This window comes from Talpa occidentalis, unplaced genomic scaffold (assembly GCF_014898055.3).
Source record: "Talpa occidentalis isolate TD23 unplaced genomic scaffold, MPIMG_talOcc4v2.1 talOcc4.3, whole genome shotgun sequence".
NCBI classification, from domain to species: domain Eukaryota; kingdom Metazoa; phylum Chordata; class Mammalia; order Eulipotyphla; family Talpidae; genus Talpa; species Talpa occidentalis.
In genome coordinates this window covers 100,775,419-100,793,856 of record NW_023603184.1, presented here as the reverse complement: position 1 = coordinate 100,793,856, position 18,438 = coordinate 100,775,419, and the positions used below count along the sequence as shown (strand labels likewise).

Sequence of the window (18,438 nt, the reverse complement as noted above, 5' to 3'; positions counted from 1 at the left end):
TAATAAAGTTAAATCTTACTTATCCCCTTTGATCCATCTTTCACCACTTGACACCCTCATTCTTTGAGCTCTCTGCATCTCTTGCCTCCAATGTGGAGGAGTCTCACTACGTCTGAAACGATCCCTTGACCTGGATCTGGAAGGAGTTCGGTAACGCTTAAGAAAATAAAAAGGGGAAAACGTTAACATAAAACTGTAAAACCATTATTAACAGCAGCTACAAATTATTAGTTCTATGTTTAAGTAAAATGTCTAATATTTCTGTTCTCTAATTTAAATTTTCTAATTTTCAGGCAGAAAAATCAATGAAGCAGAACAAGCTTAGTTTGTAAGTTCCAAATAAGAAACATTAACAAAAGAAAATCTAGCCATCGAGGGACATGTTCTATTTAAGTGATGCTAGAGTACATAATAGTTGCAGTAATGCTTATCAGTTGTCAAGTTCCAATTTGGAAGTATGTATCCTTAGTTTCACATTTCTCATACTGTAAGAAAGCTGATGAATGGATGCTTATATATTGAACCCTTATTTACTCAGCTCTTCAGATAGCCAACTAAGCTACCATACTGAAGAAACATTAAGCCAAGACATATCTGATTTTGCTCTCTTGGAACTTATATTCTAAAGGAACGATAGAATCATAAGTATTAAGCATAAAAGGCATCAGAGTAAGTGTAGAAAGGAGAAGTATTATGTGCTCTATATTTAACAATGAGATGTGACGTAGATTGGGGAAAAGGTGTGAGGAGTTAAATAATTAAAAGCTGGTAACTAAAGAGTATGTATAAGGAGTTACTTAGGCAAGAGTCAGAAAAAGGTATTAAAAGGGCCTTAAGACCCTGAGACCAGAAGAAATCATAACACATTTGGAAATACGAAGACAGGTTAGTATGCTAAAGATAAAAACTACAAAGGATAGTACTACTAGGTAATACTGATGAAGTAATAAGCGAGGACTAGATTTTGTGACATCTTATAAGACATGGTGATAATTTTATTTTTTTTCAAGATTTATTTATTTATGCCTACAAGAACTGGGGTACAGGTCAGAGATGTGGGGGGTGAGAGGATCCACCAGAGACAGAGTGGGGAACAGAGCAGACAGACTGACTGAAATACACTGCTGAGGTGAGCAGCGGGCAAGTCAGGAGAGGTCTGTGGGTTGCGCCATGTGGGTTGCTCCCTGGCCGGGGATCGAACTCATCCTGCAGCAGCTGTGGTAGCTTCATAGGTTGCGTCTTAACCCCTTATGCCACCAGGGAGGCCCGCCATGGTGATAATTTTAGATTTTTCCTAAAATCAGTGACAGGAATGACATACTCAGATATTTTTATTATTAATTTTTTAAATATTTTTTTTTTGAGGTAATGTTTACAATATTGTATGTGACTTAGGGGAATAGGGTCACACCTCTTCAGATGTTACCATACCATGTCCACCACCAATGCACCAGTAATCCTCCATCATAGTCTATTAGGTCCCCCCGCCCCCTCCGCACTGTGCCTGATCTGCCATCTTCTGTTCTGATAAAAGCAATTCTGCAGTGAGATGTCCAGGGTCTGTTTTGGTTTAGTTTTGTTTCTTTATATTTCACATGAGTAAAACCATCTGGTATGTCTTTCTCCTTCTTATTTTACTTAGCATAATCTCCTCCAGTTCCATCCATGTCGTTGCAAATGGCAAGAATTCATCTTTTCCTTAATAGCTAAGTAGTGTTCCATTCTATATATACACATCTTCTGTGCTCTATTGACAGGCATTTGTTTCCATCACTTGGCTGATATAAATACTGCTGCAGTAAACAGATAAGTGAATAATATCCCTTTGCATTAGTAATTCTGTATTATTCAGGTAGATACCTTGGATAGGAATTGCTGGATCACATGGTATAGCTAGTATTTTAAGGAACCTCCATACCGTTTTCCATAGGAGTTAGACCAGTCTATATGCCCACCACCAGTATATGAGGATTCTTCTTTCACTATCAATTACAAATGCTGTTTCTGACTTTTTGGCATGAGCCATTCTGAAGATTATAGTTCTCATTGTAGTTTTGATTTGCATTTCCCTGGTGATAAGTAATGTTCAACAATTTTTGTGTGCCTATAGGCCATTTGTACAACCTCTTTGGAGAAGGGTCTACTTATATTTAGGTCCTCTGCCCATTTTTTATTGCATTCTGTTATTTTTATATTGCATTGTATGAGTTGTTTGTAGATCTCTGATATTAGCTCTGTCAGATGTACAATGTGCAAATATTTTCCCCCACTCAGTAGGATGTCTTCATTTTAATGAGTTTTTCATTATGCAGAAGTTTTTTAGTTTGATATAGTCCCATATGCTTAATTTTGCTTTCGCTTCCCTTGCTTTAGAGTCAAAATCCCAAAGACATCACTGAAGCCAATGTTGTGGAGAGTTTTGCCTAGTTTTTCTTTCCCCCTTTTTTTTAAATTCACAATTTTTTTTTTTTACAGATTTATGCATACAAGAACTGAGGTATATGCCAGAGGTGCAAGGGGTGAGAGGATACACCAGAGACAGAGTAGGGAGCAGAGGGCATAACAGGAGAGGTCTACAGATAGCTTCACAGTGCTGTGCTTAATCCCCTATGCCACCAAGGGGGCCCCTAGGCTTTCTTTTTTGTAGTTCGTGGTTTCAGGTCTTACATTCAAGTCTTTAATTCATTTTGAGTTAATTGTGTGTATGGTGTGAGACACTTTCATTCTGTCACATGCAAGAGTCCAGTTTTTCTAACACCATTTGTTTAAGAGACTTTCTTTTCTCTACTGTATGTTCTTGGCTCCTTTGTTGTAAATTAACCATCCACACAAGTGTGGTTTATTTCTGGATTCTCAATTCCATTCCACTGATCCATATGCCTATTTTTATTCCAATATTATACTTCATGTTATGGCAGCGATGTAGTACAGTTTTGAAAACTGGTAGTGTGACACCTCCATTTTTCTCTTTTCAAGGTTCCTTTGTCAGGGTATTATGTGGTTCCCTGTGAACATCAGCAATGTTTGCTCTATTTCCTTGAAGAATGCCATTAAAATATGACTGGGATTGCACTGAGTATGTATACTGTTTTGTGTAAGATGGTCATTTAAACAATGTTAATTATTCCAATCCACAACCAAGGAATATCTTTCCATTTCTTTGTGTTCCAATTCTTTGAGTAATGTCTTCTAGTTTTTCCATTGTACAGGTCTTTCACCACCATTGTTAGGTTTATTCCTAGGTATCACACACTATTGCATATTGATTTTGTAGCCGCCATTTTACCATATTGATATAGTTTTCTTTTTTTAATTTTTTTTTATATATATTTTACATCATTCTTTTTTTTTCTTTTTTTTTTTTAAGATTTATTATTTATTCATACATTCACTGGGTACAGTCAGAAGCACGGGAGGGTGGGAGAATTCACCAGAGCCAGAGTGGGGAGCAGAGCAGGCAGAAGGACGGAAGTACACTGCTGAGGGGAGCAGCGGGCGGCAGGAGAGGTCTGCGCGCCATGTGGGACCCTCCTCTGGTGGCCAGGGAGCAGCCGGGGGTCGAACCGGCGCTGCAAAGGCCGCGGGCAGCTTCGCAACCCAGTGCTCAACCGCTGCGCCACCGGGGAGGCCCTGATATAGTTTTCAATGGTTTTTAAGTGGAATCTTTAGGATTTATTATGTATATTATCATGTTAGATTTTAATTTTTAAAAGACCATTCTGAATACTGTTAAGATAAATTAGGTCAGTGCTTTTAAAGGTGTTGTGTAGGGACTGCAAAATTCAAAAGATCTATGAGGGGTACAGGCTAGAGGCGCAAGAGGGTGACAGGAGAGGTATGCCTCACCATGTGGGAATCTCCCTGGCCAGCTGGGAATTGAACTGGCGCTGCAGAGGCTGCTGACAGCTTCACAGCGCTGCGCTCAACCCGCTGCACCACTGGGGAGGCCCAATCCTCTATAATTTTTCAGAGTTTAAAGAGGTCCTAAGACATAAAAATTGAAGATCTACCATAAGAGTTAGGTTACCATAAGAGTTAGGTTATAACTCAGAGAAAACGATTAATTGAATTAAGATGGTAAAAGTGGAGCTTCAAAAAACGGAAGCAATTGAATTAAGATGGTAAAAGTGGAGCTTCAAAAGAACTGACAATATCATGATAAGTAAGATATATGACAGGAAGGAATGGGGGAAAAGAAAATGATTCTCAGAGTCAGTTCAGATTTTGTATCTGCATAGGTGATGGTGTCTGTAACTGAGATCAGGAAGCTAAAGGAAGAGCAGGTGTGAAGGGGATGTGTTTAGGCTCAACACCATATTTATCCTGAGTATGACATGTCTATTAGGTAATTAAAGGCTCGAATGAGCCTTTGGGGACAGAAGAGCAGAAAATTTGATATTTATCAGCTTACATGCAGTCACTCAAGCCTTGGGAGTAATGAAATTGCAAAAGAAGCATAACTAGGTTGAAAAGAGTTAGAACCTGATATTTAAAGGTTTATTTAGAACCATATTTAAAGGTTAGGTAGGTTATCAGCTAGTCTTCCTTGGAAATTCAAGAGAGACTGACCAAAGGGGATATGAAAAAAATATAATGGAAGCATAGAGGAAAGAATATTATAAAGAGAGAAATTAAATAAGACAAAAACAAAGGATCCATTGGATTTTGTGATCTGCAACTGACGATATAGGAAGTACAGCTTTAAGTGAATGGCAGAAGGTAAAATGAAATGGTTGAGAAATGAACAGAAAGTGAGGAATTGACATAAGAAGTATAGCCTATTAAAGAGTTTTGAAAACAAAAGAAGATATTTAAATTCTTAAAGAGAGAATCTAGTAAAGAGGAAGAATGAAATATAAGAATAGGGTCAATTTTCATTTACTGGTTTGTAACAAAAGTAGAGATATAATCACCAGCAGACCCACAATAGACCTCAAGCTCCCATTTCACCATATACATGGATATTAATGGATTTTACCATTAATATCCATTAAATCCATTAATATCCCACAAACTTTCAGTTTGGAAATACCAACACAAGTAAGTTACTATAAAAACAGAAAATATAATTCAACAGTAACATCTACTCTAAATTTTAGGTATTTATAAGTAAAACAATATTTAATAAAAACTACAATGATTTAAGATAAATGCAAAACTATTAAGATTTCTGGAACGATTATCACCTACCCTTGGTCCTCTTCCTTTAATTTTTCTGCCAGACCTAGTAACTAAAAGTCGTCTCTGGTATGAAGCAGGTTGAGAGTTAGGTGGATTACTAGGAAAAAGCAAGTTTAAATTAAAACACATTATTTTATAAAGTGAATCTGGAGAGTAAGCTTTGCTTATCCAAACTGAGGAACATAAAGTCTTTGATATAAAATCAGTGGTTCTTAATAGGAATATTATCAATTCTTAGTAGGTATCTGGAAAAGTATGGGAATATTTTTTTCAATTGTCAATGAGTAGAGGGTGCTATTGGTGTTTGTGGTTCCTGAGTTAGGAATGCTAAAATCTTATATTGTGTAAGAATGAAGGACTATTTCCCATCACCACACCCATTGTGTCCTGTTAAGAAACACTTTACACAATCATTACTAAATGAAGTTAATTGATGGTGCTAAGGAAAATCAACATAGAAAAAAGCTCAAGGCAGGCGGTATGTTGACAAGAGAGCAATTTTTGAAACTTATTCCAAGGTGCCTTACTATCCTATAAATGCAGTTTTTCATTGGTAATAAAAGTATACAGACATGCAATTAATATGAATTAAGCAGCAACAAGATGGCCTGAATTAGCAAAATATTTTTATCAGGTTTTAACAAAAAATGGAAAACATTTGCATTCAAATAATGAGTTACTATTTACTGTTCACATTAACAATATCCATGTAAGTAATTTAACGTATACAAGTAAGTCAGTAAGATACCAATCTCACTTTAAATGAAATTTAGAATGTCATTTGACAATTTTTTTTGGCATTGGTAGTGCATATTTTTTTAGAAAAGTAATTTAAAATCTGAATTATGTCAATTATTTCTTAGCTATTTGGTTAGCAAAAAAAGGAGCTTTGCTAATTTTATCCTACAAAAGATGATTTTAATCTTGGGGGAAAATCACCAATTAAATCTTGAGTAAAATAAGTAAAAACTTTTTAAAAAATAAGACAAGTCTGGGATAAAAACAGTATAGGGCACACTACAAGACATGCACACTCACGTACCATTCTCGCTCTCGCTCTCGCTCTCTGTTTTTCCTTTCTTTTTCATCAGCTTTAGGAGGACTTTTTCTCATTAGGAATCTATTTTCAGGTACAGGAGGGATCTCTTCTGGACGAACAGTAGACTGGGGCTGTGCCTCAAGATTTTCAGCCTCACTTTCACTGGATGCACTTAACAGAAATACACAAAACAAATTCTATTTGGTTATTATGTATCACCAATGCCCAATTTCCAACTGTTATTTCTTTCCTTTATATATGTCACAATACATAGACCATCTTCGTATCCCTCACCCTCCTAAATGTGATTACATGGGAAAAATCTTCCTTCCGCTGACAAATTAACCAAACCGAAAAACCAATCCAATTGATTCCATTATCACATTCTCAAAAAATATTTTCCAATAAAATAGATCTAAAAATTAATAGTCCATGTGATAAATTACTTCAGACAAAATGGAATAGACATATGCTGATGTGGAAGCAAAGAAATAAAGGAAATAAAAAACAAGAGAGAAAATAAGAAAAACAACTGGTTTCCTATAATTTTCACGATCCTATAACCCTCCCACAAAATACAAATCTATAAAACCAAAAGTATCATTTCACTGAGTACAGACAAAACAACAATTTTGTTGAAAATGATAATAAATATCCGCCCCAATATAATCTACAAATTGTAGAATATTAAAATAGTACTGCAGTTCATGCTGTAAAGTAGTTCTTATAAGTCTCTTAACGTTCCCATATAACAGATTCAAAATCCAAATATACTTATTTATAAATAGAAGGGAATCAGAATATAAAGTTAGTAATATAAAAGTGAAATTAAGACCTTTTCTTGCTTTTCTTTCGCTTCTTCTTTTCTTTCTTGTGTTTTCGGGAATTCTTCCTATGTTTCTTTTTTCTTTTTTTTGATTTCTCTTCAGAAGCACTTTCAGAATCAGAAGAATCAGAAGAAGACTGAGAATCACTTGAGCTATCTGAGTCACTAGATGATGAAGATGATGATGATGAAGATTTATGTCTTTTCCTTTCTTCTTTCTTAGCTTTGATAAAAAACAAAAATGTTTGGTTCACACTATTGAGACAAATTTTTAAAGTGAAAATTCAGATCTTCTGCAGATTTAAAGTCCAACATTTAATACTTATTAAGCTCACCCAGGTATGAACTTGGGGTACAAGGCAAGCGTGTGGATTAGAATCCAGACCTCTAAATTCATGGATCAAAGTTTTATCTATTAAGCCAAAAAAAATGCGTAAATTTAACAGGTTAAGTCTAACACTAAACTAAGTTAATTTTATGAAATATCTGAATAACAAAGGTTTTTACGACTACAAGAATAATATTTAAGAGTCACAAATTGTTAAGTGACCTGTATTTTTTTTTCTTTTACCTTTTCTCTTACATAACGATGGGAGGTAGACCAGAGAAGAGATATTACAGACGAAATACTTTCCATTAATGTGGAAAGATAAAAAACATGATTCCCTTGGCATGGACTTATGTTTCAATGTCTAATCATTCCTCTAATGATTAAGTTAAGCTTGAATTGAGCACAGACTTATAGCACAAGGTAGCCACTTGCCAATGATTAGTAATATGTTTTGAAGTCTATACAAAAAAAGTAATTTCAAATAGAAACTTTATTTTGTGTTAAAAAAGTGACCCAAAATTATAAAAGGGACCCAAAAATTTATATGCTTTAGAGATTATATAATTAACATAAATAAGTGAAGTCAACCAGGGTATAATAAAACTGAAATTGGGGGAAGATTAAGTATAAAGTAGATAGAACTGACCAATATAAAAGGCACTATAATTTAAACCATACCAGACTTAAAAGCTGAATGGATCCCAGAGGTTAACAGCTTCACTGAACTATGGCAGTACTTCCTCACCTCAGGACCAGGAACACATCAAGAGTGAGATACCTACAACTTAATGCAAGCTATATCTGGACATAACTTGTGCTCTTTTCTGTCCTGAATCACTTCATAAAGTAAATTTAGTGCTGGGTAGAGCCTCACTTGTCTGACATGTCCAAATGTTAATCTGAAACCAAAGACCATTGTAACTAGTAATGCAGAGTGGGTACACAAACATGTATAAATTGAAAAATCTACTTATACATACTAAAAACCTGAGGGATTGCAGAGAGGGAGGAAAATCACACCTATAAAGAAATCAAAGGGAGAAAATACATTCATAATGAATGTGACTAAAAAAACTGCGATCACAATGTAAAAGCAAGATTTGTAACTACTTCTACAGTAATATTATCCACTTGAGTGTAAGATGATATCAACCATAAAAAGAAAATAAACTATTTTAGGAACAAAGTCTTAGAAGAGAGCTTAGAAAGTTCCAAGATTGAAAAAATTTTCTTCTTTTGATGTTTGTCAATACCATTCTATGAGTGAAATTTAATTTAGTTGTCCTTTTCCAATGAACCAGTACAGAAAAAAAAAAATGAAGAAAGAATTGACAGTTAAAGGAGAGAAAAGTAAAAAGATGAACAAAAACAGAGGCATAATAATATCAATTCCAATAGACTGCAGTAAGCATGAACTTCAAAATCTGTGTTCACCTAAATTATGACTTAGGCATACTGTCATTTTTATCTTCCTAGAGTCAACAATTATGTTTAACTGAACATTATACAGATAAAGCTCAGAAAATAAAAAATTAAGCAACAAATTTTACAGAAGACCCTTTATAAAGAGTTTTAGAAGTGAATATGGTTAATGAGAAAAGAGTTAAGTAGAAAGGTTTAGGGGAATTATAGTTCTGTTATTATACAACTTATGTGTTCCTATAAATCACTGGTCTATGAAAAATTGCAAATAAAAAACCACATGGCTTATGGGAAAGGAGCTGGGACACAAAACTCAGCAACTTCACCTGTGACACATTAAAAAATAAAAGAGGAAATAAAAATGGCAGTAGAGTGCTAAATATATAAAAATGGTTAAGAAATATGGGACTGGTGGCACAAAGGGGTTAAGCACAGCACTGTAAAGCGATCAGCGCGAGTTTGATCCCTGGCCAGCCAAGGAGCTACCCACATGGCGCAGCAGACCTCTCCTGCCTCACTCACTGCTCTCAGCAGTGTATTTCAGTCAGTCTGCCTGTTCTGTTCCCCACTCGATGGTGATTCCTCTTACTCCCCGCAGCTCTGGCCTGTACCCCAGTTCTTGTATGGATAAATAAATCTTAAAAAAAAAAAAAATATATATATATACATACATATAAACAGTAAATATGGCATCTTACTTTGAAATAGAACCCGGAGACTGGTAGATGTTCAAGTCATATGGGGTATAGCTTGTGAGTTACTATAAAGTGATCTGAAATTAAATGGGAAGTTTGAGCAGCAGATTGTGCATAAGTATAGTTTCTTTTTTTATTTTAAAGATTTATTTATTTACTTATACAAGAACTGGGGTACAGGCCAGAGGTGCGGGAGGGTGAGAGAATTTACCAGAGACAGAGTGGGGAGCAGAGCAGGCAGACCGAAGACATTGCTAAGGGGAGCAGCGGGCAAGGCAGGAGAGTTCTGCCCCGCCATGTAGGTTTCTCCCTGGCCGGCCAGTAATCGAACCCTCGCTGCAGAGGCTGTGGACAGCCTCACAGCGCAGTGCTCAACCCTCTGCACCACCAGGAGGCCCTAATAAGTATAGTTTCTAACACAAATGAAGTACTGAGGCAGCTTAGTAGATCTTTGATGTATGTGCATGTAACATTTTATGTACTGGGCCTCCCTGGTGGCATAGGGGTTAAGTCTCAGCACTATCACTGTAGTGGCCTAAATTCGATCCCTGGCCATGGCCATTGAGTTAGTGCACATATGGCACAGCAGACCTTCTCCTGTCTCACCCTCTATTCCCCTTAGTAGTGTATTTCAGTGGATCTGCCTGTTCTGCTCCCCCACTCTGTCTCTGGTGAATCCTCCCTGACCCCAACTCCCGCCCCAGCCTACATCACAAGTCTTCAATGCATAAATAAATCTTAAAAAATGAAAAGATTTTTATGTATTCCCATGCAGCTGTTCAATGGGAACAAACTGCACATTTTCAAAGCAAGCAATATAGCTGATCTGACTATATTAGAATCTAACAGGGGTAGAAAAAGTAGTGGGGAAGTAGTTCTGTAGAGAACTTGCAAAGTGCTAATAATAAGCATTGCAAAAAGTTCTTTATGTGTACAATTAATTTTTCTTTAATTGTGGCAACAGTTTTTACAACATTGTATGTGATCAGAGGCAGAGGATCACACTTCCTCAGATGTATGCCACTACACCCATCAAAGCACCAATAGTTTTATGGGTATAATTTAAGGGCGAGTAAATTTTAGATATAAAAGGGAGAAGGTTTTTCACATAGGTGAAAAGTTTGAAGAAAGAAATCGAGCAATTCTGAACAAGAGAATAGTATTATCTCCCTACCCTCCTAAGTATAAGCAGAAATGCCAGATAAAATACAAAAGAAAAGAAAAACAAAAGTAAGACTCTGAAAGAAAGATGGCAGAATGGCCAGGGATCTCTGTATTTGAATATTATATGACGGTTTTCAATTTGCCTCCCATATTATATACCCTAGACTTCACATGCAAATCAGAAATGCCTATGGGCACAAACTTTAAAATGTCCTCCCCACCCACAAAAGCATTGGGAAAATATGGCTTCACAGGGCAAAATTTGTTACCAATACCTCTCCACTACAAGCAAATGTCAGAGGGGGAAAAAGCCATCCCACATGGCCCTAACGGCAAAAACAAAGTAGGAAGCTTAGATTTTTGATTACCTCTATCTCCACCCTAACCTAATCCACTGCCTTGTGATAGAAAGAAGTGCTTCTGCCCCATCCCTTGCCAGAGTGATGTCAGTGGAGACAAAGCGAGACACCTAGGCTTGACTCAAGAGTGACTCCCCAGGCCTACGCCCCTGCAATGGCAGGTGATAAGAATTTCGAGAAAAGGGAGGTGGAAAGATTTTTTTGCATATATGAAATATGAAGTCATGTGAAGACCCTCAAGTGAAACTGATGAGAACTATTATGGCAAAAGGTTTGAGAATTAAACTACAGTGTTTGTATCCAGGTTTTCAGTTTGTATCCACGGGCAGCAGTGAAACCAGAGTTCACAAAAGTAGACCAGTAACTACATACTAAACCTAAATAGTGACTGTCTGTTAATATAGAAAATATAAACGAAATCTAGAATTCCATAATACCTAAAATGTTTGATACAAACATAATTATCACCAACCAACTTAAAGTGAGAAAAGGCATTTAAAACATGCCAATACTGAGAAAACAGAGGTTAGAATTGATATGGATGTTAAAGAAGTCATCTTAAAAAGTATCAATGAGTAACTAACACTCTTGAAAGAAAGGAAAGCGAAAGTCTCAACAAAGAAGATACCAGATACTCATGGGAATTTTAGAACTGGAAAAAACAATAAACAAAATAAAACTTCACTGAACATTATCAATACCAGAGAGATGATAGGAAAGAGTCAGTTAACCAGTAGGTAGACCAGCAGAAATGACTCAACCTGGATATCACGGGAATACAAAATATAATAAACAACAAAAAGAGAAACATTTGTGTTATCAGAATCCCAGAAGAAAAAGTGTGAAGTTGAAAAATGTTTCTTAAAAAGTGGCAGAAAATTTCACAGTTGGCCTAAAATACAGACCTACAGATTCAAGAACTAAGCAAACCTCAAACATGATAAATACTATATAATCCACATTAGGGAGGAATGCGTGGCGTAATCTTACTAATCAAGTGTTGATTTCACTTGTATAATATTATGGTTAAAAAAACAAACTCCAGGACATTTTACATAAAAATCTAGGATTTGCTTGCTGACTGGTTTACATAGATTTTAATACCAATGAATTTCATGTGAAACTTTTATAATGAGGTCCTCATCAAGTAAAACTTGAAATAAAGAATAGAACTAATCTTGAAATAGGTCTCCTTTTTAGATATTCTCTTTTTGGACTCCTCCTCCTCTAGACAGTTTCTAAATCAACAGCCCACTATTCTCCAGTAAAAGGATTTTCATCATGGCTCTTAATTTCAGAATAAGAACACAGAAACGGAATCCTGTTCAAAGAGATAGGACTTTCTAGAATTCTTCTCCACTATCTCCATAGTACAAAATTCACCACCTGCTTCCTATACTGTACTCTTTTTTTCTGTATTGCCAGGTAATCTGTTCCCTAACACATATTTGCAAAACTTCTCACAGTACTATTTATTGCCATGTTGCCACAACTCAACATTTGTGTTTACTTCGTAATATAACAGTGGCCCCATCTCTTGCTGCATGGCCAAGGCAGACAGACCTCTCTTTAACAACTGCAGTGAATTCTGAAAAGATCATCATGACCTAAGTGAAGCCAACTCCTGAAAAACCAAGAAATACCTTAAGGTAGTGGTTTCACTGTCTGGGCCTATCATTTACTCTGCCCCTAGGAAAAACAGATTTTGTTAGCCTCCAGTGTTCCACCACTGCATCTGCTAATAAGTTAGTCTCTTTGATTCTGATCTGTCTCGGGCACATTCAAATAGCCACACACACACACACACACACACACACACACACACACACAACCAAGAAACAAAGCAGAACAAAACTCAGAACTTTCAATCTTGCAACAGCAAAGGGAGAAAAGCCCAAGAAGATTGCTCCAGACTCACCAAGACCATATACAGGGGGGCCCAGACAGTCAGATTTCTTCAGAAGTCTTTTTGTTTTCTTTCAGGAAGTTAGAAAAAGAAAAAAAAAAGATTCTGTATTTATTCCTTTTTTTTTTTAAACTGAGGTGTAAATCTTTCAAACATGGTTTTAAATATGATGATGAACACCACAGTGTTGAACAAAGCTTTTTGACTATTCCCAATTCAAAATTCTTATTAGGAGGCCATCAAACTTATAAATTAGATGTAAAACACAGCTTTACCTAAGAAGTTATTACATCAATGCATGAAAAAATCCATTCTGACCGACGTTCTAATGGCAACCAATGGACTACAGGATAATAGATGTCAAACTCTATGATCTTAAACATAAAATTCTTTTCCTCTTTCCACACTGTGATCCAGAGCAGAGTAGGCATGGCTTACAACTCATCTAACATTTTCAGGAACTCCTAGGCAAACAATGAAAGAGAACAAATGTCTCCAACTGCTGAAATGGATAGAGGCAAGGTATGTTAGCTTAGCATGAGTTTAAGGAATGCGCACTAAGATACTACTACATGAACTTTCAGCACAACTTCCTGGCCACAATGCCATAAGCAAAATTAGCATGTACTTCTTTGGGTGAAAATACACTATATAAGGACATAATAGTATAAAAGAGTGATATTCATTCACTTCCTCATCCTTTTACAAATTAATTCAAACACTGACCTTCTAGTACCAAAAGAATCTTTACACAGAAATTATCATCGATAAGCCATGATACCTGTTTATGATTTAAAAGTAAGCTTTGTTATTACCTCAATCATTCTGAATATATAAACCACACAGCACCCTTAACTTTTATAAGCAGGGAATAGATCCTAACACAAGAGACCCTAAAGACCACAAAACAAAAAATAATTTGTCAAGTAGAGAATAAAAGATGAAGATTTCCTAGACGACGTGGGAAGAAATAATTTAGCCTTAAACCAAAATATTCCAATTGTACTAACACTGGAAAGAACTAAACATCAGTCAGCAGGATCTAAACTTTACAAATATTAATATATGTTGCTTTTATTGCTTACTAGTTTTATTTTTTTAAAGAATGATTCCTCTACTATAAGATTTTTTTTTTTTGGCATAGGAGAACTAAAGTATAGGCCAGAAGTGTGGGGATCGGTGGCGAGAGGATTCACCAGAGACAAGACTAGGGAGCATAGTAGGCAGATCCACTGAAATATACCACCAAGGTGGGCAGCTGGCAAGATAGGAGAGGTCTGCTGCCATGTAGGTTAGCTCCCTAGCTGGAAATCGAAAACAGGCTACTTTGCAGCAGAGGGCCATCGAAGGGATAGCACTGAGACTTAATGCCTAGTCCTTTTTTTTTTTTTAAATAATCATCAACACCTTATTCTTTAGGAGTCTTCACAAAACAAGGCATACATTCTATGTTATTTTTAAATAAGTACAGATGGTCAGACTCCTGAACACTAACATTAAATGAGCCGTAGCCCCATTATGGGCTGTAGCATATTCCTGTAACTGATAACATAATATATATTTGATATAACAGAGAAGAAAATTAAATAATCAGAATCAAAGTAGAATGCAGAGAAAGAAAACTAGAAATAAGCCAACTTTATGCCTATCTTGGGTCTTTTGAATTAACACAAAGCAAAATGTTTCTAAATGATTTCTAAATGCTACAGAGCAAATCAGTTTATCTAAAACTTGAGTTAAAGAATGTTCTACCTTAGACCAATTGTGAAAGGTTAAGTTAAAGACATTTAAACTTTAATGAGTTAGCAACACACAATGAAAAAAGCTCTAGATGTAGAGCCATCAAACATGGGTGATGGTTTCCTGGTTTCCCTCTGGTTTCCTGAAGCAGTAAATAATGTAATCTCACTTCTCTTCATTTGTAAAATGAGGGAAATACTACACAGAGCTATTATAATGATCAGAGAAGATGACTCTCATATTTGTTAACTATGAAAAACCAAGTATTGGTATTACTATTCCCTAAGCTAGTCAAAATAGAAAGACCAGAGTCAGTTAACATTTTACTGCTTTGCAGGTAATCTCATTCCATTACTTTTAGTGTAATGCATGGTACCAATTACATATTTTATGTATAATATAAAGACTCAAAATAATTACTTAAAACAAAGTTCTTACCATTTCAGATAAAATCATATGAAACTATCAATCATGTTAACTTCAAATTTTCTGTTCTAAGAGATGCTTCTGAATTGAAGCAGTTCCTGAGGGGGAAATAATTTATAGTATTTCCTAGTCTATATTTTTGTCTTCATTTGCCATCAACAACTAAGCATCTGTTTTCCTTAAAGAGTATTTATTTACCAAGCTATTTAAACAACTACAATTTAACAACAAAAAGTGGAAGCAGAAAGACAAATAACTACCAAACAAGGAAAATTTAAGCAATTAATTATGAATTACAATAAAGTATAATAAAAAATATATTTAATAAACCAAACCCCTCTTATCCATATGCACATTAACTATTTAGAGTTTATGTTTGTTTTCAATGCATAAGAATCAGAAAATACCAGTAAATACTATCAGACATATTCACTTGTTGTTACCTTTAGATTTGGGAATTAGCTCTCCACAACTGAGTATCCGCACTTCAGCAAATGGTTTGCTAGCTGCATCTGTCTTCTGGTTTTCTATTTCTCTTACAACTTCTTGACCAGAAATCACTTGCCCAAAAACAACATGATGCCTGAGGAATCAAGTAAAAATGGTTCAATAAAAGTTTCTTATTTTAATATTAATTTAAAGCAGGTAACAAAGTAAATAAAATAATCTTTACCCATCTAAATGAGGAGTTGGTTTCGTTGTTCTTTTTGGAAGTCATCAGATAGAAGAATAAAAACAAAGTCAGAGAAAAACAAAGTTAGCATCTCTAAAAAGGAAAAGAAAATAACTGCATTGGAAACAAAGTTGTAAAAAGAAATCATGCCAATTTAACATAATAGAAACCTATATTAACCATAAGTACTATTAATGCAATAAGTTTTCCACATTTTAAAAAACTTATTCTGATTATAAATACCTAGTCATTGTTGAAAACTTATATGTTATTAAAACTGGTGTTATTTCTATCCATCCATGTTTCCTGTATGTGACTGGGTTTTTATTGAATATTTATGGTTGTATAATGCTTTACCACATGGGCAATACCATGTTTATCAAACCATTCTACCAATTTATGTGTTTATCAATTGTGTTTTTCTATCTTAACATTTTAAACAGTTAAAAGCATGGGACATATTTTGATGGACCTCACACATGTTCTATAGGACCTGAATAGAAATGGGCCATATAGAGTTTATAAAATTTTAAGTGAGGTGTAAATATTTAAAATTTTGAATACTTTTACACAAAAATCTAGATTTCAGACCCTTCTGAAAACCTGGAGGAGTGACAATGGTCATAACTGAGTGTTCCTGTCTTATTTAATACAATGATCAATAGTTTAAGTTTCTGTCCTAATAGGCTTTACTTGCTTATGTTATTTGCCTAAGACCTGTAGGTTTTTGAGTTCGTTACTCTTAACATAAAGTAAATATCACATTGAAGAAAGATCTGTATGGATTTGTGATTTTCTAGTTTACTTCTTAATCCGATGCTATCATTAGTTATTTTCATGACGAAATTGTCTTATTTGGCCAATGGGAACCCCACCCCCTTCAAGCTGGCTCCTGTGTTCTCTAGACAAGTCTTTATCATTTACTTGAACAGCACAGTTTAACTACCCTTTGAAGAATTTTCTCTTCTTAAAGAATTCTCCTCTTCAGGCCTCCCCTGGTGGCGCAGCGGTTGAGCGCTGGGCTGCAAAGCTGCCCGCAGCTTCTGCAGCGCAGGTGAGGGTCTCACATGGCACGCAGACCTCTCCTGCAGCGCCCGCTGCTCCCCTCAGCAGTGTATTTCGTCGGTCTACCTGTTCTGTTCCCCGCTCTGGCTAATTCTCTTACCCTCCCGCGCTTCTGACTACCCAGTGCTTGTATAAATAAATAAATAAATCTTAAAAAAAAAAAAAAAAAAAAAAAAAAAGAATTCTCCTCAAGAATTCCTCTTACTTATTAGTGATTGATTACTTATTAGTGATCAATGCCAGGCAGGCACAGAGAGAAATGGAACACAACAATCAACAGGTAATAAATACTTACATGAAAAACTGTGAACCATTTGTATCCTTCCCTCTGTTGGCCATTGACAAGAGAAATTCTTTGTTGTGTTTAACAGCAAAACTCTCATCTATAGAGAAGCAAAGTTCTAATTTACATTATAGACATAACCACCAAAACTTTCATTTTCTGTCCTTCATACCTTGTGTTCTTTAATGGCAGACAAAATTTAAATAAGTCAAATTACAAAAGGAGCATCAAATATTAACAAACCCTTTTATAGTTTCCCTTGCTCTATAAAACCCAAATACTGCATCAACTTCCCTTCTGTTTACATTTCTCCTTTACATTTTTTGAAAAAGACAACATAATTTTTTTTGCTTATTTAAACAAGAAACGAAATGTTCTTTAAAAAGAACAAGAATGAGGGTCCTCCCCTGGTGGCACAGCAGTTGAGCGCTGGCCTGCGAGGCTTCCCGCAACCTCTGCAGCGTTGGTTCGTTCCCCGGCCGCTGGCAAGGGTCCCACCCAAAAAAAAAAAAAAAAAAAAAAAAAAAAAAGAATGAATCCAGACAGGATTCCTTTTTCATTTCAGAGCACAAAAAGGCACTCATTAACTCAATGATGCCATAAGCCTCACTTTTTGCAAAGAGCAGCTTGCCCTCCAACTCTGGCCTCAAATATGAAAACAAAACATGTGGAATATGAAGCAAAAGTTCACTGAATCCCCAAAGTGAAAGATGGAAAATACTAAATAATTTCTACACTAACAGAGTATTTCAAATGATCCTCACATTAGTAAAAAAAAAATCCCAGAGAAATCTCGTTTGAGAAAACCATTATAGCAAATTTTAGAACATCAAAGAAATTGTTTGAAATCTTAAAAAAAAAACCCTACTAAAATATTTAGAGGACATTGTTACTATGAAACACAACTGATTTCCTTAATAAAGATTAAGATCATGCCATGGGGATCCTATTCTGATACTACAACTCTACGTGTTTATTACATAATTCATTTAAATCTTCCAAATAATGTACTACTGCTGTTTAAAAAAAAAAACAAAAAAACTTTTTTTTTATAAAAAGGCCATCTCATAAAATTTCTCACAAGAAAATTAACCTCTAGATTCAAAGTAGTCTAACATTACTATACTGTTTAATGAATCTTATTGTTCAACAAAGAAAAATCAAATAAATAGAAAACAATTTAAAAGTAAACATTTTTAATCAATGCAATCTAGTATCCTTTTTGTTTCCACTTGACTTTATATTGTGGGAATCCTTCCTTAAAATTAAATAGGATTTGGGGTTCCCCTGGTGGGGCAGGCGGTTGAGCAGAGCGCTGTGAAGCTGTC

General features: G+C 35.4%; 1 protein-coding gene across 5 annotated transcripts in view; it reads right to left on the bottom strand.

Moving 5' to 3' along the window:
* Positions 1 to 18,438, bottom strand: part of PPIG (peptidylprolyl isomerase G) — a 37,580-nt gene that overhangs the window by 7,140 nt on the left and 12,002 nt on the right. For all 5 annotated transcript variants that reach the window (XM_037523486.2, XM_037523489.2, XM_037523487.2 and 2 more), the window contains exons 6-12: positions 17,123 to 17,210; positions 15,763 to 15,792; positions 15,533 to 15,672; positions 7,056 to 7,269; positions 6,224 to 6,391; positions 5,191 to 5,278; positions 20 to 156 (exon numbers count right to left, since the gene is read on the bottom strand). In XM_037523486.2, coding sequence (XP_037379383.1) covers positions 20 to 156; positions 5,191 to 5,278; positions 6,224 to 6,391; positions 7,056 to 7,269; positions 15,533 to 15,672; positions 15,763 to 15,792; positions 17,123 to 17,210 — 865 coding nt within the window. The remainder of the gene's footprint in view (positions 1 to 19; positions 157 to 5,190; positions 5,279 to 6,223; positions 6,392 to 7,055; positions 7,270 to 15,532; positions 15,673 to 15,762; positions 15,793 to 17,122; positions 17,211 to 18,438) is intronic.